The following is a 24,339-nucleotide window of genomic DNA, read 5'->3' on the forward strand; positions in this document are numbered from 1 at the left end:
TGGCTGGGAACCCAACAAAACTCAACCGACTTAAATTTACTGTGAACGAGAAACAGCCAATGCTGGATCTCGACAACCAATGGATGAACTGGATTAAAGGACCCGAGAGCCATGAGGGCACTACGAGAGTCAACAACAACTACAAAGGAAGACTGACAACGAGAAAGTAGGAGACGAAGAGCATAGAGAATAGCATAAAGTTCTGCTGTAAAGATGCTAGTCTCCGGAGGCAAGCGACACATATAAGTGCGATCAGGAAAAACAACAGAGTAGCCAACACCGTCCGCTGACTTAGACCCATCGGTGAAGACAGAAACGGAGCGGGAGTGAGAAGAAAAGTGCTCGAGGAAAAGGCGTTTTAGAACCGTAGGAGGGGTAAAAGCTTTAGTGATACGGGTCAAGGATGTACAAAACCGCGGAAGAGGGACCCTCCACGGGGGCAAAGAAGGAACAACACGAGGAGAAACATCAGAAATACGAACGGAAAGAGAATCCTGCAGACGAGATAACCGGACAGAAAGAGGGAGGTGGTAAAGAGGAACAGGAACCGCAGGAGGGGTAAAAGTTAAAGCACGACAGAGGCGAGAGGAAGGATGTTGCAAGGACCGCGCAAGATAGCAAAGACAGTAGCGATCACGGCGGTCTTGGAGAGACAGGAAGCCAGTGTCAACATACAAGCTAAGGACGGGAGTCGAACGAAAGGCACCAGAACTGAGGCGCAACCCAGTATGGTGCAAAGCATCAAGACGGCGAAGAGTAGAAGGAGAAGCAGACGAGTAAGCAGGGCAACCATAATCGAGCTTAGACAGGACGAGAGAGGAATGTAAAGCAAGGAGTGCGCGCCTATCTGCCCCCCAAGAAGTATGGGACAAGACCCGAAGGAGGGTAAGGGCCTTAGAGCACTCAACACGGAGGTAAGAGATATGGGGAGACCAAGACAAACGAGTGTCAAGGAATAACCCCAAAAGCTTCGCGGAATCTTTGTATTCAAGGGGATGACCATAAAGTGACAAAGAGGGACGAAGAACAACCCGTTTCCGCGTAAATGTCATGGCACAAGTCTTAGAAGTAGAGAACTTTAAGCCATGATCAGTGGCCCAAGACGACACGGCATCAATCGCAAGTTGAAGCCGGCGTTGAAGGAGAGGCAAATCATCACCCTGACAACAAAGGGTAAGATCATCGACATAGAGAGCGGAGAAGACACCATAAGGAAGAGAGGAAAGAAGACCATTGAGGGCAACCAGAAAAAGAGTAGTGCTCAGAACACTACCCTGGGGCACACCTTCGTATTGCTGAAAAGAGGGAGAGAGAGCGGTACCAAGGCGCACCCGAAAGGAACGACGAGAGAGGAAGCTGCGGAGAAAGAGAGGGAGATGACCACGAAGGCCAAAAGAATGAAGTTGAGATAGGATATGATAACGCCAAGTGGTGTCGTAAGCCTTTTCCAGGTCAAAAAGGACGGCAACAACGGAGGTCTTCGCAGCAAAAGCAGTACGAATATAGACCTCCAAGTTCACCAGGACATCTGTCGTGCTGCGGCACTTGCGGAAACCAAATTGAGAAGGGGAGAGGAGGTGATGGTGTTCCAGGAACCACATCAGACGAACGTTAACCATACGTTCAAAGAGTTTGCAGACACAACTTGTGAGAGCAATAGGGCGAAAGTCCTTAGGGGAAGTACCCAGAGACCCCGGTTTGCGAACAGGGAGGACAACGGCATCGAGCCAGTCCTCAGGGACTGACGACGACTCCCAGATCCGATTATACAGACTCAGTAAATACTGAGACGTGCTCGGAGGGAGATGGCGAAGCATCTCAATGAATACCATCGGAGCCCGCCGCCGTAGAACCGCAGAGGGCCAGGGCAGAACGAAGTTCAGAGAGAGAGAGAAGGGATCATTATAGGGAAGCTGAAGATGAGTGCAGAAATCTAAAGGACGAGACTCAAGGACAGGTTTACGAAGAAGGAAAGATTGGGGAAGATGAAGACCAGAGCTAACAGAAGAAAAATGGGAACCCAGTTCGGAAGCGACCTGCAACGGGTCCGCCACAAGAGTATCATGGAGGTGAAGGACCGGTGAAACATCGGGAACGAACTTACCCGCTATCTTGCGGATACGCTTCCAGATCTGGGCCAGAGGGGTCTCGGACGTAATTGTCGAGACATAAGATGCCCAACATTCACGTTTAGCCGTACGGATGGCTCTACGGGCCACCGCACTCGCTTTCCGAAAGAAAAGAAAAGAATCGGACGTCTGCCTACGGCGGTGCCTCTTCCAGGCTGCACGCTTACAGCGGACAGCCCGAGCACAGTCCGCATTCCACCAGGGAACGCACTTCCGTGGTCCCCGAGAGGAAGAGCGAGGAATAGAGCGGAGGGCAGCGTTGAAGACAGTGTCATGAAAAAGGAGGAGAGCGCGAGAGAGAGGCAGAAGGGAGAGGTCAGGGAGAGCAGCACTGAGGGTAAATAGGGTCCAGTCTGCCTTAGCAAACTGCCACCTAGGGAAAGAGGGAAGGGCAAAAAGAAAAAGGAAACAAGGATGGGGAAATGATCACTTCCATGGAGGTCATCAAGAACCTGCCACGTGAAATCTAAGTAAAGAGAAGAAGAGCAGAGAGAAAGATCAAGACAAGAAAGGGTGCGAGTCCGAGAGTCCAAATGAGTGGGCTCACCAGAATTCAGAAGAGACAGGGAAGAAGAGAGGAGAAACGGCTCAAGGAGGCGACCCCGGGTATTCGTCAGAACGTCACCCCAAAGAGAATGACAATTGAAGTCACCCAGCAGGAGCACAGGCTCCGGCAAGGAGTCCAGGAGGTGTTTCAAATCAGGAAGAGAGAGCGGGACACTCGGGGGGAGATAAATGGAACAAACTGTGTACCATTTCCCCACAAAGATACGAGCAGCAGAACAATGGAGAGGCGAAGGAAAATGTAAAGGAACAAAGGGAACATCAGCCCGAATCAAAAGAGCAGAAGAATTAGAAGCCCCAGCAATGGCTGGGGGGGGGGGGAGAGAAAGGAATAGCCACGAAAACGACCAGGACGAGCACCAAGCATTGGCTCCTGGAGACAGACACAAAGGGGCGAAAACCGCGAAATCAGAAGTTGGAGTTCGAGGAAATTGGCGTAATAACCTCGAACGTTCCATTGAAGAATGGACAACGACAAGAAGAGAAAGGACAAAAACAGAGAACAAGGAAGAAACAAAGGCGAAAGAGCAACAGAGCACGTTAAAGAATATCAGGGTCGGGATCAGGGTCAGCAAAGTCAGGGTTAGGGGGCATGGGTAAACTGAGCAAAGACGGAGGGAAGGAAACGGGAGAACAGAGCAGAGGTGGGCGGGCAGGGTCTGGAGGAGGAGGAGGAAGAGGAGGAGACAACGGAGAGGAGCCGTCAAGGACAGCAGCAGGAGGAGGGGGAGTAGAAAGAGGGGAGCGCACCCCAGCAAGAGCAGCAACCGAAAGGGAAGCAGGGGCCAAAGAAACCTCCATAGCAGGAACAGGGGGCGCAAGCACTGAAACGGGAGGGGAAGGAGCAACAGAGCCAGAAGGAGGAGCCGAGGAAGAAAGCGAAGCCTTCTTACCCGCCGGGGAAGAGGAAGGAGAGGAGCCAGGCTTACGCTTCTGACTTAAAGAGACCGGTGTCCCAGCAACTACGTACCGGGCAACGGATTCCAGTGTCTCAACAGGAGAAGCCGAACGAGAGCACACACGACGACCGTTAGGAGAGCGATGGACATCCGCCCGCACCGACAGGCGGTGGGGAGAGCCAAGAGATGGAGGAAGAGGATGGGAAGGAGGATCGGAGGGGGACGAGGAAGAAGACACAGAAGACACGACAGACCGGGTAGAAGGAAGGGGAACCCCAGACAGAGGACCAGGAGGAGGATCCTTCGGGAGAGAACCCAAAGGAACGGAGGAGGGGGCAGTGGGCGCATCAGGGTCCAAGGCCCGGAAACGGTTGTGAGTCTGAGGAAGGCGGGAAGGACGTGGAGAGGAAGAGCGCAACACGCGAGCATAAGAGATATTAGCATAAGGCGGGAGCCGGCGAACCTGGCACCTCGCCTCGGGAAAAGATAAACGCTCCCGGTGCTTCAGGTTGAGGACGGCCGCCTCAAGCTTGTAATGGACACACGCACGGGAGAAGGTAGGATGGGCCTCACCGCAGTTGAGGCAACGAGCCTGGGGAGAAGTGCACTCCGACTTAGAGTGACCTTCGCCACCACACAAAAAACAGAGATACAGTCCCGGAGCAGCGGAGGGCACCATGCCCAAACCTCCAGCACTTGTTGCAGAGCCGAGGAGAAGGAATGTACTCCTGGACAGAGCACCTGGCACCAGCAAGAATGACAGAGGGTGGAAGGGTCCTACCATCAAAGGTAATCTTCACAACCCGGAGGGGTTGACGGCGACTACCACGAGGGGGACGAGTAAACGTGTCCACCTGGAGAATAGAATGGCCCTGGGCAGCGAGGATATGGCGAATATCGTCGTGGCAGTCGCGCAGGTCCCGAACACCGGTTGCAACATGGGGCGGGAGCAAAATAGTGCCAACACTGGCATTCAATTGAGCGTTCTTCGAGACCCGAACGGGGGTCTCGCCAAGGCAGGATAAGGCAGCCAAGCGGGAAGCAGCATCCTGAGAAGGATCAGCAACGACACGCGTACCGAGACGAGTGGGGTTAAAAGTAATGGAGGCATCCACGGAATCAATGAGATGTCTATGAAGGGAGAAATCGTCAGGAGGCGCAGAATCAAGAGGGAGGAGATCAAAATATTTGGCCCACGAAGCGGGACCAAACAAGGCTTGATAGGTAGCAGAACTGGAAGGAATCGAGCGAGGGCGGCCGTGACGAGAACGGCGGTGAGAACCCCCAGAGAGAGAGGGGTTAAAAGGCGCAGTAGTTACAACTAGAGAAGGAGCCGCGCCAGGGGACGAGGTAGTCACCACTGGGGGCTTGGGGCTCGACCCAACCACAGAGGAGGGAGGGGAGCCAGGGGAAGGAATCAGAGAGGCCAAAGGAGGAGCAAGGTCGGGGCCCAATGCAGCGGAGGCTACAGAGCCCGGTCTTCCAATACGGACCGACTCGGGGGCTTGGTCGCCCACCCCACGAGCCTGAAAAGGTAAGCCAGAAGCAGCCGAAACAGGGGTTATCATCTTGACGAAATTACGAATTCACTCACGAATGTGCCCCCACACCCACCATGGAGCCACAATTAGAGGCAGGACACCCAACAAGAAGCTATCGCCGATCTTGTCGGGGCCTCCTAGGGGTGCGTCGTGAGTATACGCCCCACAAACGCCACCTTAAGAAACCGACAGTCCGTCGAGATCGGGTTCAGTGACGAAGTGGGGATTGACAATAAAAGGTTCCCCTCGCTCTCGACGTCGGGTACTGCAGTTCTACGGGTGCATGAGTATGCCTCCTCAAGCACCCGGGCGTCAAAATAGAAGAAGTCCATGGAAGAACCAGAACGAGCAAAAGGTCGGCAGGAAACGGCCAGCAGATAGGAGAAGAGGGGGGAGAAAAACGAAACAGAAGGAAAAGGAAAAGGTGCCCAGCAGAATTGGAGAGGACGGCAGCAGGAGCACAAGGCTAGAAAAGGACAGAGGACTGTCCGAAGGAGCATCACACTCCAGCAGCCGCCCACGAAGCCCCCACACGGCGACAACGAGCTGAGCGGGGAGGGGGTACGTAGATAGAAGAGGGGGGAGAAAAAACGAAACTAAAGGAAAAGTAAAAGCGATCCAGCACAATTAGAGAAGCAGGAGTGCAAGGCCAGCAAAGGACAAAGGACTGTCCCACGGAGCATCACACTCCAGCAGCCGTCCACCAAGTCCCCCTCACGGCCCCAACAGGCCGGGTCGGGAGGGGGATGCCTTGAACCAAGGAATACCACCTACCAGGGCAGCCAGGGAGGCCGAGCGCAGCCCAGTGCAAGAATTGTGTGTCGTCCCCAGCGGTGCTCTTCCTTTTCAACAGGGGAGTCCTACTTCGTTCATTCTCCCACACTGGTGCCAAGTCCCCAGTCCCCCTATCACCCCAGCCTGGACACCCAACCATCCACTCAGGGCTGCCTCTCCAGCAGGTGGTCTGATGGCTCACAAGGCCCCTACATGGTGCCCTTCAGCACGTACACCACCCAAAGAGGGGGCAGGAGAGGGGGGTACAGGCAACCCATACCTGTCCCAGGGAGGTGTACGCGAGCCCCTCACTATGGCAAAGAGGCACCACGGAGGGGTTAAGAGCACAAGGTTACAAAAATAACAGGACTCTCCCATGGAACATGACTCCTTCAGCCTCTCTAGCCCCTTCATGGCAACAACGGGGCGGACAGGGCCTTTGGGAGTAGTTACTTTGAACCGAATATTCTGACTAATATAATCTTTATAACATAGGATACCAAGGTCTAATTTAGCTTTATCACGCTAATTGGGCAGCAAAGTCAAAATAGTTTATATCCATACAATAATGGTTTATGAGTATATCTCTTCTTAATCCCTTCTACTTTTATTCTACTTGTGCTACGAGTCCACCCGTGAATATAAAAGAAAATTCCAAATGTTAACTTTCGGGAAGTTTAGAACCGTTTCTAATAATGTGCCCAACCACGTTCGTGCAACACGTCACCTATACACCTAAGAACGTTTAGGGTAGAAACATGTTAAAAGTAATATAGCAGGCGACTTTGGAATGGTCCAGGACGGACCGAAACGTCGTCGTCCCTCCTTATTCTAGTTTGTGGTCTTTTCATCATACTTTAGCCACGTTATTGTGACTCATCGCCTGCATAATATAGCAGGCGTTTGCTTTATGTTTTATGCAATTCAACACTTCCGCTATGAAGGCGTTCATTAGTCGAGCTAACTGGCATACATTTCCAAAGATACTGGCCGACTAATGAAGTTTTTATTACGAAATGGTAGCGTCTTCACTATTCCAAGTGCCTGAATGTGTATAGACTTCTCTATAGTGTTCCGTAGTAAAAGTTCTCGGCATAACTCTGGTATGCAAGCTAACTCCAAGACATCCGTCATTCGTTGCACAATAAATTAAAGCTCTTTAAGAGAATCTAAACTTCATTATGCTTTTATTTCAGCTAATGCAAATACAATAAGTTATGCATAGTATCTGGCAGTGGTGGAAGTAACCGTAGTAGTTACTATTTGGGTAGTGGTAGTTACTATTTCCTGGAAGAGTTCTTGTGTAGTTACCACAGGGACCGTCTGGATCTGCAAACAAACAATATTTGACATTTGTGTAATAAAGATAGTGAACACTTGTACAAGTTAAAGACTGCATAGTTACCTCGTGAGTGACAGCCACGTGGGTGATGGTCTGCCAGTATTTAACAGTATCTGTTGTGGTGACGAACTGACTGTAGGCAGAGACCATTGTGCTCACTGGGTAGACCCCCACCGTAGCCGTCACCAACACTACCGGTGTGGAGGTGACCCTTATCACAGAGGTCACTGTCTGTGGCTGCTGGGGAACAAACTCCCATTGGGTGGTTGTCTGGGTGACTGTCAGGGTGATCGCTGTCTGCTCAGTAACCCAGACGTCAGAGGTTGTAGTCTCCCGCAGAGTGTGGGTCAAGGTAGTCTGCAATATTATACACCATTACCAAATGGTGAAGTATAAATAACAGGTTGGTTAAGACAGGTAATGCCATGGTTACCAACCTCAGTGGTGACGGTGGAGGTTGTAGGGGTGACGACTGGCAGGGGCGCGTGGGTGCCGTAAGGTTGGTATGCCTGACCCTGGATCTGTTTAAGATATCTTTTTAGTATTTTCAAATTTTATTATTTCCAGGAGTGTAAAACAAAAAAAATAATTACCTGGGCGATACAACCGAGGAAGAACAGAGCCAACACCACCATCTGTACAGAAGAAAATGCAGTTTTTAATTAAAAGTCAGATTACCCACTAAAATCTGTACATTCTCAAATCTAAATAAAATATTAAAACCCTGAATAGTTAATTACAAATACTGACACCGGCTCTTAACTAATGAGATTAGTTTTTTGGGGGAAGGAGGAGTATAGCAAATTTTATGTAAGTGTTCTTAATTAAAGGTGGTCAATATTTTAAAGATTGTTGGCAAGGATAAAGACAGAAGGAATAAACGAGATTGGGAAAAAATGTAAAGGTAGGGTGGGAACGCAGATATGTTAATGCGAACGTTATCCATCTGCCTAAAAATATAGTAAAGTTACTATCGCGCACCAGACAGTCGCGCGGTCAACTTGGGGGTCATGCACCCCTAAGTCTGCAATTCGGGTAAGCGTGTGGTGACTTACGAGTGTGTACTCGTTTCAGCTTTCTCACCTTAATTATCGTGCTACGTCGCTCGTTTTCGTATTGTGTTCACAATTAAATTCTCTACAGGCGTGTATGAATATAATGTCCAAAAGCCTGGCGTGACTCCCCGCAGAAAAGCCTAAAGTTACCCGTGAACGAGCACCAATAGGTACACTGCAGCCTAATGTTTATACTCCAATTTGATAAGATCAGATGTCTTGCGTCTCATTTTGGTATCAAATTGTTCGCAATAAAAGCGCGTATTTTAAGACTAGTCCCCTAATACCTGGAATTTTAACATTTAATTCTGGATGTTCATCACAAAATTATTTATATCTTTCCAGTGTTCCGACAAATTTTTGCGTTACATCTTTCATTTGTTATCAAATTTTGCGCAATCTAAAGGCGCTCATTTTGATACTTTCCCGAGGTCGATTGGATAAAACATGAATTTTACCCATTTTGTAGTGGACGCAAGTCCAGTCCAAAGTTACCGATAGTGGTAATTACTCAAACTGAATATATAGTAGTAAAGTTCAAAAGTTTATCCTTGTCTAGCAAATATTTAACCCAAGAGCAATGTTGGAGAAAAATTAAGTCATCTGAAGCCTTTTATTCGTTTGAAAGTCTTAACCAAGAGGCCAAGATAAACGATTAGTACGTTACCGTGAAGAGAAACTAAAAATGGCATTTAAATAGTATTAAAGTCCGTAGCAATGTGCTTAGGGTCTAAGCAAGTTCAGCGATTGGATAATATTATCTAGGAGGCAAGAACGTCAGTATGCAGTTCAGAAGCCGAAAAAAAAAAAAAAAAATTAAACCGTCTTTAAAGTTTTATTAGCTCTTCGTAGGAAGCTAAATTGAACTACATTTCAGAACATTAAGAAACATAGCATTTACGTAATGAAAGGGAAAGTATTATTTGGTCTAAGAGTGGTTAGGCTCTAACTGCTCAGGAAAATAACAGTGAACAATTTATCACTTTAAGCGTGTGGGGAGTTCTTACTACATTAGTAGCTCCAAATGCATACTTTTAAACACGAACTAAGCATTATCCTTTCTAAGTTCATTAATAAAATAATACTAACTTCAGCTAATAGAATCAATACATGTTAAACTATAAAATCCACGAAAGGTAACTATTACAATAAACATTGAACAAGATCCTTAAATAAGTTAAAATTTACATTTACCTTAAAACACTTAAAGTATGAGAGAAGGTACCACACAGACAACAGTGGACTGACTGAGGGGTGACGGCGGGCCGGGCACCTCGTTGACTTAACACCAAACACTTTAGGGGAAAGGTAGAAAGTTCCCCACAAAAGCTGCCACGACCACCATAACAGCGCCATCTATTGACAGAACCGTCAGCTTCGCTTCCAGTGGAACAAAATGGTGTGAAGACTCAAGGAGCTTGACTACTTATTTTAATAATTTCCAAAAAATCTTTGCATTTCTATTTTATAATTAAATTAAAATAGTAATTTTATTAGCAGGCTTTCTATCACGTAACTGATTATTAGCAACAAATTTTAGTTTTAGTTAGAATATTTTATTTAGTCTTAGAAAATTTTATTGTGAGTAATTCTAAGACTGTAGACCTAAATGTATATATTTACTACCAAAGGCCTACACTCAACAACGAAGAAGACAGACCATATCAACACTTTCGGCAGCCTTCTCAATGGGAAAACCGAGTCTAAAGATAATCATTGAAGAATTACCTGTTAAAAAATCAGCATGCGATTCGCAGAAGCTCAAAGCAGTCATAGAACAACAAATAGAAAGCATCTCAAGACCTACGACGACTCACATCTTCACAGATGGATCAGTTGATCAAGAAAGAGGTTTTGCTGGGGCAGCAGTTTACACTACAACTATAAAGCTTACGGAGCATGAATAGTGGGTGATCAACATTGCAAACATAATTATATGCCCTGAAGGAGGCCATAAACTATACAATTGAGAATAATTTACATGCTGTCGTCATTCATACCGACTCTAAATCTTCGCTCCAGGCATTGCTATCCAGTCAGCACAGAGATAATACACAACTCCTCACAAAAATCCAACATATAGGAAAAGAAGCCCATAATCTGGGGCTGTCAATCACCCTAAATTGGATATCAAGTCACATTGGCATAGATTGTAATGAAAAGGCAGACTCACTAGCAAAAACTGCCACTGTTCTACCTGTTGTACAGGTTCAAATAACTCCAAGTTTTTTACAGATTAAGGAGCAAATCAAGAAGAAAATACTCCCAACTATCAAAAGTCGCCAATGTAACGAAAGAAAGATCCACTGGGATATGGTACGGACAAGCCACTGGAATATGGTACGAACTAGCCACTGGGTATTACTCTTTCAAGCCTGACAAAAAGATATCCAGAGACATTGCAGTAGCCATACACAGATTCAGACATAGTTACAAGGGCTACTAGGAGGTAATAAACCCATGGCTGCAGAAACTGCACAGCCTTGTGCTCCTGCAATCTGAAGCTATTTCGGCCCTCCAAGCCACAGTCACCCAACAACAACAAACCATAGACCGCCTCCTTGAATCGTCGACGAACATTAACCAAGAAATTCTCAACTTACAAGCTGTTGCAGACGACGCAATGGATCAAATACATAAGATTCAGGCCGAGGAAACCCACTCAGCTCAAAGTGACTTCCTACAAAAGCTGGAAAAACAAATAAATCTCCTTCGGATTCACCAGGCGGCTTCCGAAGACGACCTAGAGCAGCAACAACTTCATGACTCCCTGATAATTAGCTTTACTGATCTACCTGATGAACAACAAGGTGAGAATTGTTGTAACGTAGCCCACGTTAATTCAAAGATCAAAGTCAATGTTGATATTAAATCAGCTGTCAGGATAGATAAAAACAGTTCCCGTAGCAGCAGGAGAATGCTCATCAAACTTGCAAATCCCGCTGTTAAGTTTAACCTCATACAATCAGCTGCTAAGCAAAAAACCAACCTCTATATAAATGAGTGCCTTACAAAGCAGCGTGGATCCCTCCTCTTCAGGCGTAAAATTCGCAAACTAAACCCAGGTCTTATGAAGCAGTGCTTGATACGACCAGGGTTTAATTGGAATGGAACGATCATTGTAAAGAAATAAAGTGCAGGAAAAAGATATGAAATAAAGTGTGACCAACAACTACTGGCCTTCTTTAGTGATTGTGGTATATCTAAAAATCTTAACCCGACCAATGCCAATACTGAAAATAACTCTTTGAGTGCCTGAGCCTAACCTAACTTAATCTAACCTTGTCCAAGGTGCTGTCTCTGCCTTAACATTTAACTAATGTTCTCTCATTCATATAAGTTCCTAAGTAATCAGTCTCCATGCACTTATGCAAGCATCTACCTCAGTATCATTGTAAAATTTTACTCTTAAATCTAATCTTACCCTATTCCTTTTAAATTTTAAATTTAATTGTACTGATTTATGTCATTTATTGTAATTAATTATTGATCTCATTTTGTTTTCTTAATTAAGTTCATACTAATTATAGGTTAAAAACTAAGCTAAATAAAATTAATTATCTTTAAGATTATTTTACTTTACAATTATCATTTGTCTCATTTTTTGGTAATATAATCATCTTGACAGTCTCTACTGATTTTTTGTTTTCTCCACCAAACTTGTGTTCCCTCATGGCAATCTAATGATCTTTATTCTACTTCTAATTGTTTAAATTTTTTGTATACTTGCATTTATTGTTGTGTTTTGCTATAATAATTCTAAAATTGCAGCAGACTTAGTATTTATGTAAAGATCTACCTCAGTGTTATAGTAAAATCTTGCTCATAAATATAATCTTACGGTGTTATTTTTTTTAATTTTTAAATTTTATTGTAATTTGATTTATACATCATTTACTGTAATTAATTATTCAGTTCATTTTGTTTTCTTAAGTTCAAACTAATTATAGGTTCACAGCTAAGCTATATTAAATAATTTATTTTTAAGATTATTTTTACTTTACGATTATTATGTCTCATTATTTTTTGCTATATATTATTCATGTCAGTCTACTTATTTTTCTTCTCTCTTAACCTAACTTGTGTATCCTTCCTGGCTATGTACGGTAATATTTACTCTACTTCAAATTGTTTTTATTTTTTGTGTACTTACATTTATTGTTGTGTTTTGCTATAATTACCTTCTATTTACAGCAGATTTAATATTTAACTGTTCCTGTAATTGCTTGTCTTATTGTATCGTGACATTATTGCATCTATATGCATACTGATATTGATTCTGATCGAAATCTTCTGTCTCATATCCACACAAATTAGCACATTGATCATCATTATTGCAGGTATTACACAGCAAATCTTGTAAAAAAACAAACTCCTAAATAGCACCCGCTTATCAGTTTACAACCAAAATGTTAGATCACTTGGTAAACATTTTGATGATATAAATGCACTACTTACAGCACTAGGTACTAAATTATCATTCATCATTTTAACAGAAACTTGGCTAAGTAAAGACTATACCCAACTCTTCAACTTAGCTGGTTATAAAGCCATTCATAACTGCAGGCCTAACAAAAAAGGAGGTGGCACAGAAATATATTACAAAGATACCTTCATCTGCAATAGTGTCATTAGTGATAGAGACGACTGTTGTGAATATACCTTTGCCAAGTTCTCCAGTAAATCCCTTAAATCCTCCCTGACTATAGATTTATGCCATCTATAGATTTCATAATACCAACATAGCTTAATTCTCAGACAACTTAAGGAATCATATCACAAATAACAATCTCAACAAAACTCACATCATTCTAGGAGGTCATTTCAATATTGACCTGGGTCTTCAAAATAACCCTCAAGTTGACTATTTCCGTAACAGCATGCACTCCTGTATGCTAATCCCCACAATCACCAAGCCCACCCGAGTCACTCATACATCTGCCACTACCTACCTGGGAGCCGGTCGGCTGAGCGGACCGCACACTGGACTTGTAATCCTGTGGTCCCGGGTTTGATCCCGGGCGCCGGCGAGAAACAATGGGCAGAGTTTCTTTCACCCTATGCCCCTGTTACCTAGCAGTAAAATAGGTACCTGGGTGTTAGTCAGCTGGGTGTTAGGCAGTTGGTCCAGATGGAGTTTCACCATGGGTTCTGAAACTCAATCAGCATTCCTCTTCAACTGATTTTTCAGGCATTCCTGTTTACAGGAGTTGTAGCTGATGTGTGGAAAAACGCTAACATAGTTCCAATCTACAAAAGTGGAAGCAGGGAAGACCCCCTTAATTATAGACCGGTATCATTGACAAGTGTAATAGTCAGAATATTGAAAAAAAATAATTAAAACTAAATGGGTAGAACACCTGGAGAGAAATGATATAATATCAGACAGACAGTATGGTTTTCGATCTGGAAGATCCTGTGTATCGAATTTACTCAGTTTCTATGATCGAGCAACAGCTAAAAAAGGCTTTTGACAGAGTTCCACATAAGAGGTTGTTCTGGAAACTGGAAAATATATGAGGGGTAACAGGTATGCTTCTAACATGGATGAAAAATTTTCTGACTGATAGAAAAATGAGGGCAGTGATCAGAGGCAATGTAACGGACTGGAGAAATGTCACAAGTGGAGTACCACAGGGTTCAGTTCTTGCACCAGTGATGTTTATTGTCTACATAAATAATCTACCAGTTGGTATACAGAATTATATGAACATGTTTGCTGATGATGCTAAGATAATAGGAAGGATAAGAAACTTAGATGATTGTCATGCCCTTCAAGATGACCTGAACAAAATAAGTATATGGAGCACCACTTGGCAAATGGAATTAAATGTTAATACATGCCTTGTTATGGAATGTGGAATAGGAGAACATAGACCCCACACAACCTATATATTATGTGAGAAATCTTTAAATAATTCTGATAAAGAAAGAGATCTAGGGGTGGTTCTAGATAGAAAACTATCACCTGAGGACCACATAAAGAACATTGTGCGAGGAGCCTATGCCACGCTTTCTAACTTCAGGATTGCTTTTAAATACATGGATGGCGATATACTAAAGAAATTGTTCACGGTTTTTGTAAGGCCAAAGCTAGAATATGTAGCGGTTGTGTGGTGCCCATATCTTAAGAAGCACATCAACAAACTAGAAAAGGTGCAAAGACATGCTACTAAGTGGCTCCCAGAACTGAAGGGCAAGAGCTACGAAGAGAGGTTAGAGGCATTAAATATGCCAAAACTGGAAGACAGAAGAAAAAGAGGTGATATGATCATTACATACAAAATAGTAACAGAAATTGATAAAATCGATAGGGAAGATTTCCTGAGACCTGGAACTTTAAGAACAAGACGTCATAGATATAAACTAGCTAAACACAGATGCCTAAGAAATATAAGAAAATTCACTTTCGCAGAGTGGTAGACGGTTGGAACAAGTTAGGTGAGAAGGTGGTGGAGGCCAAGACCGTCAGTGGTTTCAAAACATTATATGACAAAGAGTGCTGGGAAGACGGGACACCACGAGCGTAGCTCTCATCCTGTAACTACACTTAGGTAATTACACTTAGGTAATTACACACACACACACACACACACACACACACACACACACACACACACACACACACACACACACACACACACACACACACACAAAACAAACTAAACAGACGTGTTTTTCTGGTGCTAATCAGACCATTGGAGGGTATACAAGATAAGATCAGTGTGTAGGAAAGTATAACCAGGCGCCCCAGAAGCCCAGATGTAGGAGCGTTCTCCATCGCCTCACAGTCCAGAGACTATCCGGTGACTGCCCAGTGTCGGCAATGTTTAGTTGCTTTTTGTCACACATTACTTATTTAAAACGCTATTTTGTTCTTGTTTCTTCGTTCCTTGCGACTTGAAAACATAGATTTTTACGTTTTGCATGTAAGATTATCTTTCTCTGTTCATGTTGCCAACATTTCTCTTCGTGTCGTTCCACCCTTGCCGCCATGGAGGGTCCCACTTTTAAAGTTTTGCAAAACCTTGATCCATATGACAAAGGATTCTACTCTTCCTATATTTCTGAAACAACTATTCCTTGAACATTTTCTTCACACTCCCACTAAGTTTACCAACGGTGTTGGCTACTCTGTTGTATTTCCTGACCAGATCAATATAAGTCTCCCGAAGACTAGCATCTTCACGGCAAAACATTATGCAATTTTGTATGATCATGGTCGTCGTAGGTGACTATCACAGTTCCTTCATTGCTCTGGAGTAATTTGATCCTATCGATCTTGTGGAAGTCGAAATTCAATATTGGTTGTATCTTATCTTCAGTAGATTTAAAACAATCGAGTTTTGCTGGGTTCCCAGCCATATAGCAGTCTCCGTGGTGTAGTGGTAAGACACTCGCCTGGCGTTCCGCGAGCGCTATGTCATGGGTTCGTATCCTGGCCGGGGAGGATTTACTGGGCGCAATTCCTTAACTGTAGCCTCTGTTTAACGCAACAGTAAAATGTGTACTTGGATGAAAAAACGATTCTTCGCGGCAGGGGATCGTATTCCAGGGACCGTAGGATTAAGGACTTGCCCGAAACGCTACGCGTACTAGTGGCTGTACAAGAATGTAACAACTCTTGTATATATCTCAAAAAACTAAACCCTGGTCTTATCAAGCAGTGCTTGATAAGCACTGCTTGATAAGAAAAAAAAAAAAAAAAAAAAAAAAAAAAAAAAATGTATTTCCTTAAATGAGTGTGTGGACGCTGCTGCCACTAAGGAGGCTACCCACACTTATCCTGTTTTCAGCAAAGGCGTTCCTTATTTCGGTTTTTATTCAGTCATTCATTCCTCAATCCGTGCCCGAACGCAGGGTCGTTGGTCGTCTGTTATTGTAACAAACTGCGTGCTCTTAAGAGTAGCGTTTTCACATGGACTTCCTAATATCACCGAAACCGGATGGGGGAAACAGCTCTGGCGAGGTAATGTACTGGCCATACTCGTTTAACTCATGTGCACCTACTGGAGTGCCGCCCTGCTCCTTATTGTTCGATCTGTATTGTCCCTCTTACGTCGTGCATATCCTTCTTGAATGTCTTGACTTCCAGGATGCGCGTGTGTCTTGCTTCTCGACTGTCCCTTGGAGTCATTTGTCTCTCGACAGAATCCTTGGAGAATCAGATGTCCTTGATATTGTTCGCTTTATGCGCCTTTGTTCTAGTATTAGCATCCTTAGTGATATTTAGCGTCTTTTTCAATATCCTGCACCTTTGACGGTCTTACATAGTCTCCCCGGCTGGGTGCCTTCCTTTTATAATCACTTACGTCTTCCCTTTCATCCCCCCATCCCTTTTGTGACAAATGGGAGGGATGATCAAAGGGAGGGGAGAGACGAATGACAGCAAGGGGAGAAGGGAGAAAGGGGAGAAAAGGGAGAGGGGAGAAAGGAGAGCCATGAATTGAGCACCAGATCATTACACCCTCCTCACCCGTTCTCCTGCTCCTCCTCCCTTCCTCACCATTTCCCACTACCTTTGCCTGGCCCATGCTTCACCCATTCAACTTCGTCCTACCCTCTTTCCCTATACCACCCCCCCCCCCCACCTCTCCCTCTCCATCCCCCAACTCCCTCCATATTTCTAAAATATATTTTATTAGTAATAATTATAATGTCATCATTCAATTACATTAAATGATATTCGCATTGACTATAATAAACACTTTTGAATTGTGTCTTCCCCCTTCCCCCCTGACCGTCCTACTAATGGGAGGGAGATGTTCAGAATGTTTTATGGGATTATGTTCTTAAGTTGAAAAGGCAGGGAGCATCAGTTAATCCTCCAGAGGCAGATATTGATGTATCTATATTAGGTGCCTTAATCCTTGTTTTCAATATTTACATAGGTATTGGGACGGACAGTGCAAAAAATCATGTGGCATCTGATTGTGTCTCAGGTACACTGTTCCCGATCGAATTCTAGCGACCCTGACCAACCTATGGTCATCCCAGACCCCAGACCATTATCTTTTAAATTAGGTGACACTTTTCCCAAGCGTCTGGCCTACAACTTTGGATAGAAAATTATCTCTCATAGCTACAGATAAACTAATAGAATCTCATAACTGAAGAAGCAAATACAAAGACTTCACATTAACTTCCCGCCTCGGTTACTCCTTAATATATAGGAGCGGGGAGGGTGGGGGTTAGGGGGGGGGTGGTAATGTTTGTGTTCCGCCCGGGTAGGTGAGTGGCTCCTTCTGTCCTCTTATATGCCTGCTGATGCGGTACACAAGCGAAATGCCTCCCGTGTGTTTGCTGTGCATAGACCCCATGCATACACTTCAGTTCCTTCATTTAGTTAAACCCACCCAGTGGCTGCAGCTCCTGGGTGGAGGTGGAGTAAAATGGGAGGTTGCGTGGCCCTTCTGAATTAGTCGTCAAGTTCAATCGCATCAACTGGGCATTGTAAAATTGCTATTCCAATCGGTCTTTGGGCTACTCTTAAGGCCCCTAAACCGGCATATACTATCCGTTAGCTTTAAGGATCTTCGTGTGCTTGTTCCTACCCTTGTTGGGCTCCATGGTGGGAAGGGGTGCGGGGCTGTGAAGTCCATTTCTAATTACGTGCTTCTAAATACAGATCTATCTTTGGCTCTGAGAGGGCGACCAGGTTCCAGAGTTGCACAGACGGTATATCGGGCTCCATATCTGCGTCTATTATGGTCCCAGACCATGCTTGGTGTTTGGTTCCCTCTTGGTGGACGGTAACTTGGCGCACTAAGGGGACACATGTACCCCGGCCACAGGTATGAAGGGGTATCTCCAGCTCCCCTCACTGCCTGCTGTGATGCGGCACAAGCTAAACGCGTTCCTATATATTGGTCATGGATGAAGATATCTGCACTCCTCAGTGTCATTTCCTCAGTGTCATTTCTTTAAGGGGTTAAGCCTGCCCTGGGGTTGACCCCTAGGTGGGGGGGGGGGTGAAGAGGCAAAACTGGAGGTTCAGGGCAACCCACCTGAACCAATCAGCTCTAGTTAGCACCACTTAGACATCGTGTCAAGTGGGCATTGTAGGATTGGTGTCCTTATTGGACCCTGGGCGCATTTCAAAATAAATTCCCTCTCCATGCCTCTGCAGATAATGTTGAAAACTCTGTCATGGTTCTCCTAAGTGCAGCTGCATGACGTCCCTTTGCCACCTTATGTGTGTTGTGGGACATTTGGGGCTTGACTCTAATTATTTAAATATTAATATAGTAAATTCAATTACGAAGGACCACCCACTTTTAAAGTAAAAGAGGGAAACTCAGAAAATATGATCATTAGAAAATTCTAGATGAACCAGTAACTATGGATAAAATACTATATGATCATTGAAATAATTAATGGGCTGTATAATTAAATGAATCAAAGCCTCAAACACCTACATTGGGGGGGGGGGGGGGTATTACTGGAACTCAGTACGTCCAGGAACTAGTGTGGTTCGTTCACCAGTCCAATGTATAATAATCTAATCCTATGAATATTTATGAAATCATCATCGTTATCATTAATGGGAACATAGATTATGAATATGTATAATAATAATTATAATAAACACATGTTAATCCAATGAACAGGGTTCTGCATGTAAAAGAGTACAGATAATAATCAAGGAATACAAAGAAATCTTAGCTTAATGACGATTCCTTAGAAGTTAGTTACGACTCATCTTCTGATTCCCCTGGACTCGTCATGGAACACTGGGAGGTGATTAACATGAGAAATGACAGCTCGGAGAATTCTTCGCCCACGCTGTAAATCAAATTAGTTTCAGTAGTAACAAATTAAACTACTAGGAATCTATATTCAAGAAAACGAGATTAAACATCAGGAAAATAATAACCTGTGGTTTTTAGTTGTCATACGTCGTCACGACAAGCTACCCAGCTATAAACCCACCCCCTATCTGATGCATCAAACAAGGATCAAGGTACTTAGCTAATATGGGCACTGTGTAAGTTAAAGCTTGCCGAAGGTCGCGTCCTAGGCTCCGGACTAGCCTATCCTAGATACTGACGCGCTTCACTGGCCGGTCACTTGGAGTTACATAGAACCAAATTTAACAGGTTCCATAAATGACACTGACACCAGGTGAAGGTATTGTCTGCAAAGGTTCTTCACACCTCACAGTGGCGACTTTCTTCTGGAGATTTGATGGAGTTTACCCTGATGGCTGGGTAATGGCGTCTCCTCGTGAGCACAACGTGAACACGTCTACTCGTGAGCGCTTCAACACGTGGACTGGCGTCTCTTCCCGCTCCGCGTCCCGCGTTTGTTAAACAAATTATTTGTTATGGATATTGTCATTTCTCGCAGTTGTGCTTGAAATGCTCGGGTTAGGACGGGTTTATTATTTGGAAGAGTTAAATATTATTATTTGCCCGTTTTATGATAGTAAACGAACAATGGAGAAGAATTATAATCTCTCCAGGGCATTCACGCGTGACGTTAATTTTATTACTAGATAATAGCTATAACTATAAACGCTCTATTTGGCCTTAGTTGGAGATCAGTTTATCTGTAATTAATTATCACACAGAACACCGTTGTTTATAGAGAATCAAATTCAATTCTCAGAAATTGAATTTGATTTCACAAAGAAATCCGATTTAGCATAGAATGGAATAGACCTGTAGGAAAAAATTCTGTTAAAGTGCCAGATTTTCGAAAAGCTGATTTTAATAGCCTTAGAAATTTTTTGGGTCAAATTGATTGGAAAGTCTTGGGTATGGGGTGGGGCCGGTCTTGGAGCGAGACATGAACCCAGCGATAGGTGACGTAAATGGGGATTTCGATGTGGATTCAATATATAACTTATTTAAGAATATTCTAAACAAAGCACAGGAACGTAGTAAACCATACAAATTGAATAGATCGAATACCAATGACCCAAAGTGGATAACAAAGAATTTGAAAAACCTTATAGGTAAAAAGAGAGCTTGGTACAAAAGGATTAAAAATGGGGAGGTCACTTTAGAACAGGAATTCGTACAACTGGTTAGAAATGTTAAAAAAGAGATAAGGAAAGCAAAAAGAAACTATGAAGTTCGCATAGCAGGGCAAGCAAAGACAAATCCTAAAGGGTTTTTTCAGTTATATCGCACTAAGACTAGGGAAAGGATAGGTCCATTAAAAACTGAGACAGGTCAAATAACAGATAGTGATGAAGAGATGAGTAGTATTTTTAATAAATATTTTGTATCTGTATTTACTAAAGAGGAACTTAACAATATGCCTTCAGCCGAACAAGTCTATGTGGGTGGGGACGAGGACAGGTTGACGAGTTTAGCAGTTACCAGGGAGGATGTTCTTAAACAAATAGTAAAACTCAAACCAAACAAATCCCCAGGGCCGGATGAAGTGTTTGCCAGGGTGCTTAAAGAATGCAAAGAGGAGCTTTGTGACCCACTGTCAACCATATTTAATAAATCAATAGAGTCAGGCAGAGTGCCAGAGTTTTGGAAAGTTGCTAATGTGATACCAGTTTTTAAGAAAGGAGATAGATCACTTGCGTCTAACTATCGACCAATTAGCCTAACGTCTATTGTGGGAAAGTTACTCGAATCTATAATAGCAAATAAAATTCGTCTTCATCTTGAAAAACATAAATTAATAATTGAGTCGCAACATGGTTTTATAAATGGCCGTTCATGTTTAACAAATTTGTTATCTTTTTGTTCTAGCATTGTTGAGGCAGTTGATAGTGGTAAGGATTGCGATGTTGTGTACCTTGACTTTAGCAAAGCTTTTGATACAGTGCCACATGAAAGACTGATTAAAAAGTTAGAGTCTCATGGTATTGGGGGTGCTATATTAAGCTGGATTAGGGCATGGCTATACCAAAGGAAACAGAGAGTTAGTATAAATGGAGTCAAGTCAGAGTGGGAAAATGTTGTAAGTGGGGTGCCTCAGGGCTCTGTCCTGGGACCTCTGTTGTTTATAATATATATAAATGATTTAGGTTCAGGTTTGAGTAGCAACATTTGCAAATTTGCCGATACGAAAATCGGTAGGGAAATTAATTCGGAGGAGGACTCACTATCACTTCAAGTTGATCTAGATAGGGTTTTGAAATGGTCGAAGGATTGGCAGATGCAGTGTAAAGATAAATGTAAAGTTCTGAGGATAGGTAATGACGATAGGGTTACAAGATGGGCTAGATGGTGTTGAGATTGCGAAGTCGAATTGCGAAAGGGATCTGGGAGTTATGATTAGCAAGAATTTAAAACAGAAGGATCAATGCACAAATGTTCGTAATAAGGCAAATCGGACACTTGGATTTATTAATCGCAGCGTTAGTAACAAGACACCTGGTGTGGTTCTCAAGCTATATCTTGCTCTAGTTAGGCCCCATTTAGATTATGCAGTTCAGTTTTGGTCGCCATATTGTAGAATGGATATAAATTCACTTGAACGTGTCCAGCGTAGGATGACTAAGTTAATTCCCCAAATTAGAAATCTTTCATATGAAGAAAGATTAACAAAGCTTAAGTTGCATTCACTGGAAAGGCGAAGAGTTAGGGGTGACATGATAGAGGTTTACAAGTGGGTGAATGGACATAACAAAGAGGATATTAATAGGGTATTAAAAGTATCAACACAAGACAGAACACGAAACAATGGGTATAAATTGGATAAGTTTAGATTTAGGAAAGACTTGGGTAAATACTGGTTCAGTAACAGGGTTGTTGATTTGTAGAACCAATTGCCGCGTAACATTGTGGAGGTGGGGTCCCTCGATTGTTTCAAGCATGGGTTGGACATGTATATGAGTGGGATTGGGTGGTTATAAATAGGAGCTGCCTCGTATGGGCCAACAGGCCTTCTGCAGTTGCCTTTGTTCTTATGTTCTTATGTTTGTCATCACTGTTCCCTAGCTCATTCCCTATTTCGATGTCATTAATTTGTGTTTCCCTGTTAGTTAACACTAAATTTAAAATATTATTTTCCCGCGTTGGTTCCTTAATGTGTTGCGTAAGAAAGCAATCGTCAATTAATTCTAGAAAATCTTCTGCTTCACTATTCCCTGTTTTGTTCAACCAGTTTATTCCACTAAAATTAAAGTCACTTATGACGTAAATTATGGTAGATCTAGATACCCTAGATATTTCATCCCATAGATGCTTTGCTTCCATTCTGTCTAAATTTGGTGGCCTATATATAACTCCTATTATAATATTATTTGCTTTTTCGTATAATTCTATCCAAATAGTTTCTGTGTGTGGCTCAGTTTTGATTCCCTCTTTGAGACTACATTTCAAATTGTCCCTAACATATATGGCTACTCCCCCTCCTCGTCTAATATATCTATCTGTGTGAAATAGTTTAAATCCATTTATATGATATTCAGCTAATAGTTCTCTATTTTCTACATTCATCCACGTTTCGGTAAGTGCAATAATATCTATTTTTTCTGTGCAGACAAGAGCATTTAATTCGTTAATTTTATTTCTTAGACTTCTACTGTTAGTGTAATATACCTTAAGTGAATTGTTATTTTGAGGCCCTTCTCTTTCCCTGATAAGAACATAAGAACATAAGAACAAAGGCAACTGCAGAAGGCCTATTGGCCCATACGAGGCAGCTCCTATTTATAACCACCCAATCCCACTCATATACTTGTCCAACCCATGCTTGAAACAATCGAGGGACCCCACCTCCACAATGTTACGCGGCAATTGGTTCCACAAATCAACAACCCTGTTACTGAACCAGTACTTACCCAAGTCTTTCCTAAATCTAAACTTATCCAATTTATACCCATTGTTTCGTGTTCTGTCTTGTGTTGATACTTTTAATACCCTATTAATATCCCCTTTGTTATGTCCATTCACCCACTTGTAATCCCCACCATTTGGTCACCACTTGGTCCGGGAGACATCTCCCGTCACGCAGGGTGCAGTTGCGCCTCCACAGATCTCCAGTATCATCTTTTGATACTGGTAATGGCTCGAAAGGGCCACCACTTACGGGCTATTCATGCCCGTGCCACCTCTTGGGTGGCTTAATCTTCATCAATCATCAATCCATGTAAACCTCTATCATGTCACCCCTAACTCTTCGCTTTTCCAGTGAATGCAACTTAAGCTTTGTTAATCTTTCTTCATATGAAAGATTTCTAATTTGGGGAATTAACTTAGTCATCCTACGCTGGACACGTTCAAGTGAATTTATATCCATTCTATAATACGGCGACCAAAACTGAACTGCAAAATCTAAATGGGGCCTAACTAGAGCAAGATATAGCTTGAGAACCACACCAGGTGTCTTGTTACTAACGCTGCGATTAATAAATCCAAGTGTCCGATTTGCCTTATTACGAACATTTGTGCATTGATCCTTCTGTTTTAAATTCTTACTAATCATAACTCCCAGATCCCTTTCGCAATCCGACTTCGCAATCTCAACACCATCTAGCTCGTATCTTGTAACTCTATCATCATTACCTAACCTCAGAACTTTACATTTATCAGCATTAAACTGCATCTGCCAATCCTTTGACCATTTCAAAACCCTATCTAGATCAACTTGAAGTGATAGTGAGTCCTCCTCCGAATTAATTTCCCTACCGATTTTCGTATCATCGGCAAATTTGCAAATGTTGCTACTCAAACCTGAATCTAAATCATTTATATATATTATAAACAACAGAGGTCCCAGGACAGAGCCTTGAGGCACTCCACTTACAACATTTTCCCACTCTGACTTGACTCCATTTATACTAACTCTGTTTCCTTTGGTATAGCCATGCCCTAATCCAGTTTAATATAGCACCCCCAATACCATGTCCTCTATCTTTTTAATCAGTCTTTCATGTGGCACTGTATCAAAAGCTTTGCTAAAGTCAAGGTACACAACATCACAATCCTTACCACTATCAACTGCCTCAACTATGCTAGAATAAAAAGATAACAAATTTGTTAAACATGAATGGCCATTTATAAAACCATGTTGCGACTCAATTATTAATTTATGTTTTTCAAGATGAAGACGAATTTTATT

The 24,339-nt window shown here is 43.2% G+C and overlaps 1 protein-coding gene across 2 annotated transcripts in view; it reads right to left on the reverse strand.

Moving 5' to 3' along the window:
• Positions 1-7,081: 7,081 nt before the first annotated feature.
• Positions 7,082-24,339, reverse strand: part of LOC123752792 (uncharacterized) — an 85,680-nt gene continuing 68,422 nt past the window's right edge. Inside the window, exons 1-5 of one of the 2 annotated variants that reach the window (XM_045734814.2) lie at positions 9,499-9,687; positions 7,843-7,884; positions 7,687-7,770; positions 7,313-7,606; positions 7,082-7,236 (exon numbers count right to left, since the gene is read on the reverse strand). In XM_045734814.2, the coding sequence (XP_045590770.2) occupies positions 7,123-7,236; positions 7,313-7,606; positions 7,687-7,770; positions 7,843-7,884; positions 9,499-9,660 (696 nt within the window). In that variant the 5' untranslated portion in view covers positions 9,661-9,687 and the 3' untranslated portion in view covers positions 7,082-7,122. Of the gene's footprint in view, positions 7,237-7,312; positions 7,607-7,686; positions 7,771-7,842; positions 7,885-9,498; positions 9,688-24,339 lie in introns of those variants that run through there. The other variant, XM_069305152.1, reaches the window with a different exon arrangement.

This window comes from Procambarus clarkii, chromosome 54 (assembly GCF_040958095.1).
Source record: "Procambarus clarkii isolate CNS0578487 chromosome 54, FALCON_Pclarkii_2.0, whole genome shotgun sequence".
NCBI classification, from domain to species: Eukaryota; Metazoa; Arthropoda; class Malacostraca; order Decapoda; family Cambaridae; genus Procambarus; species Procambarus clarkii.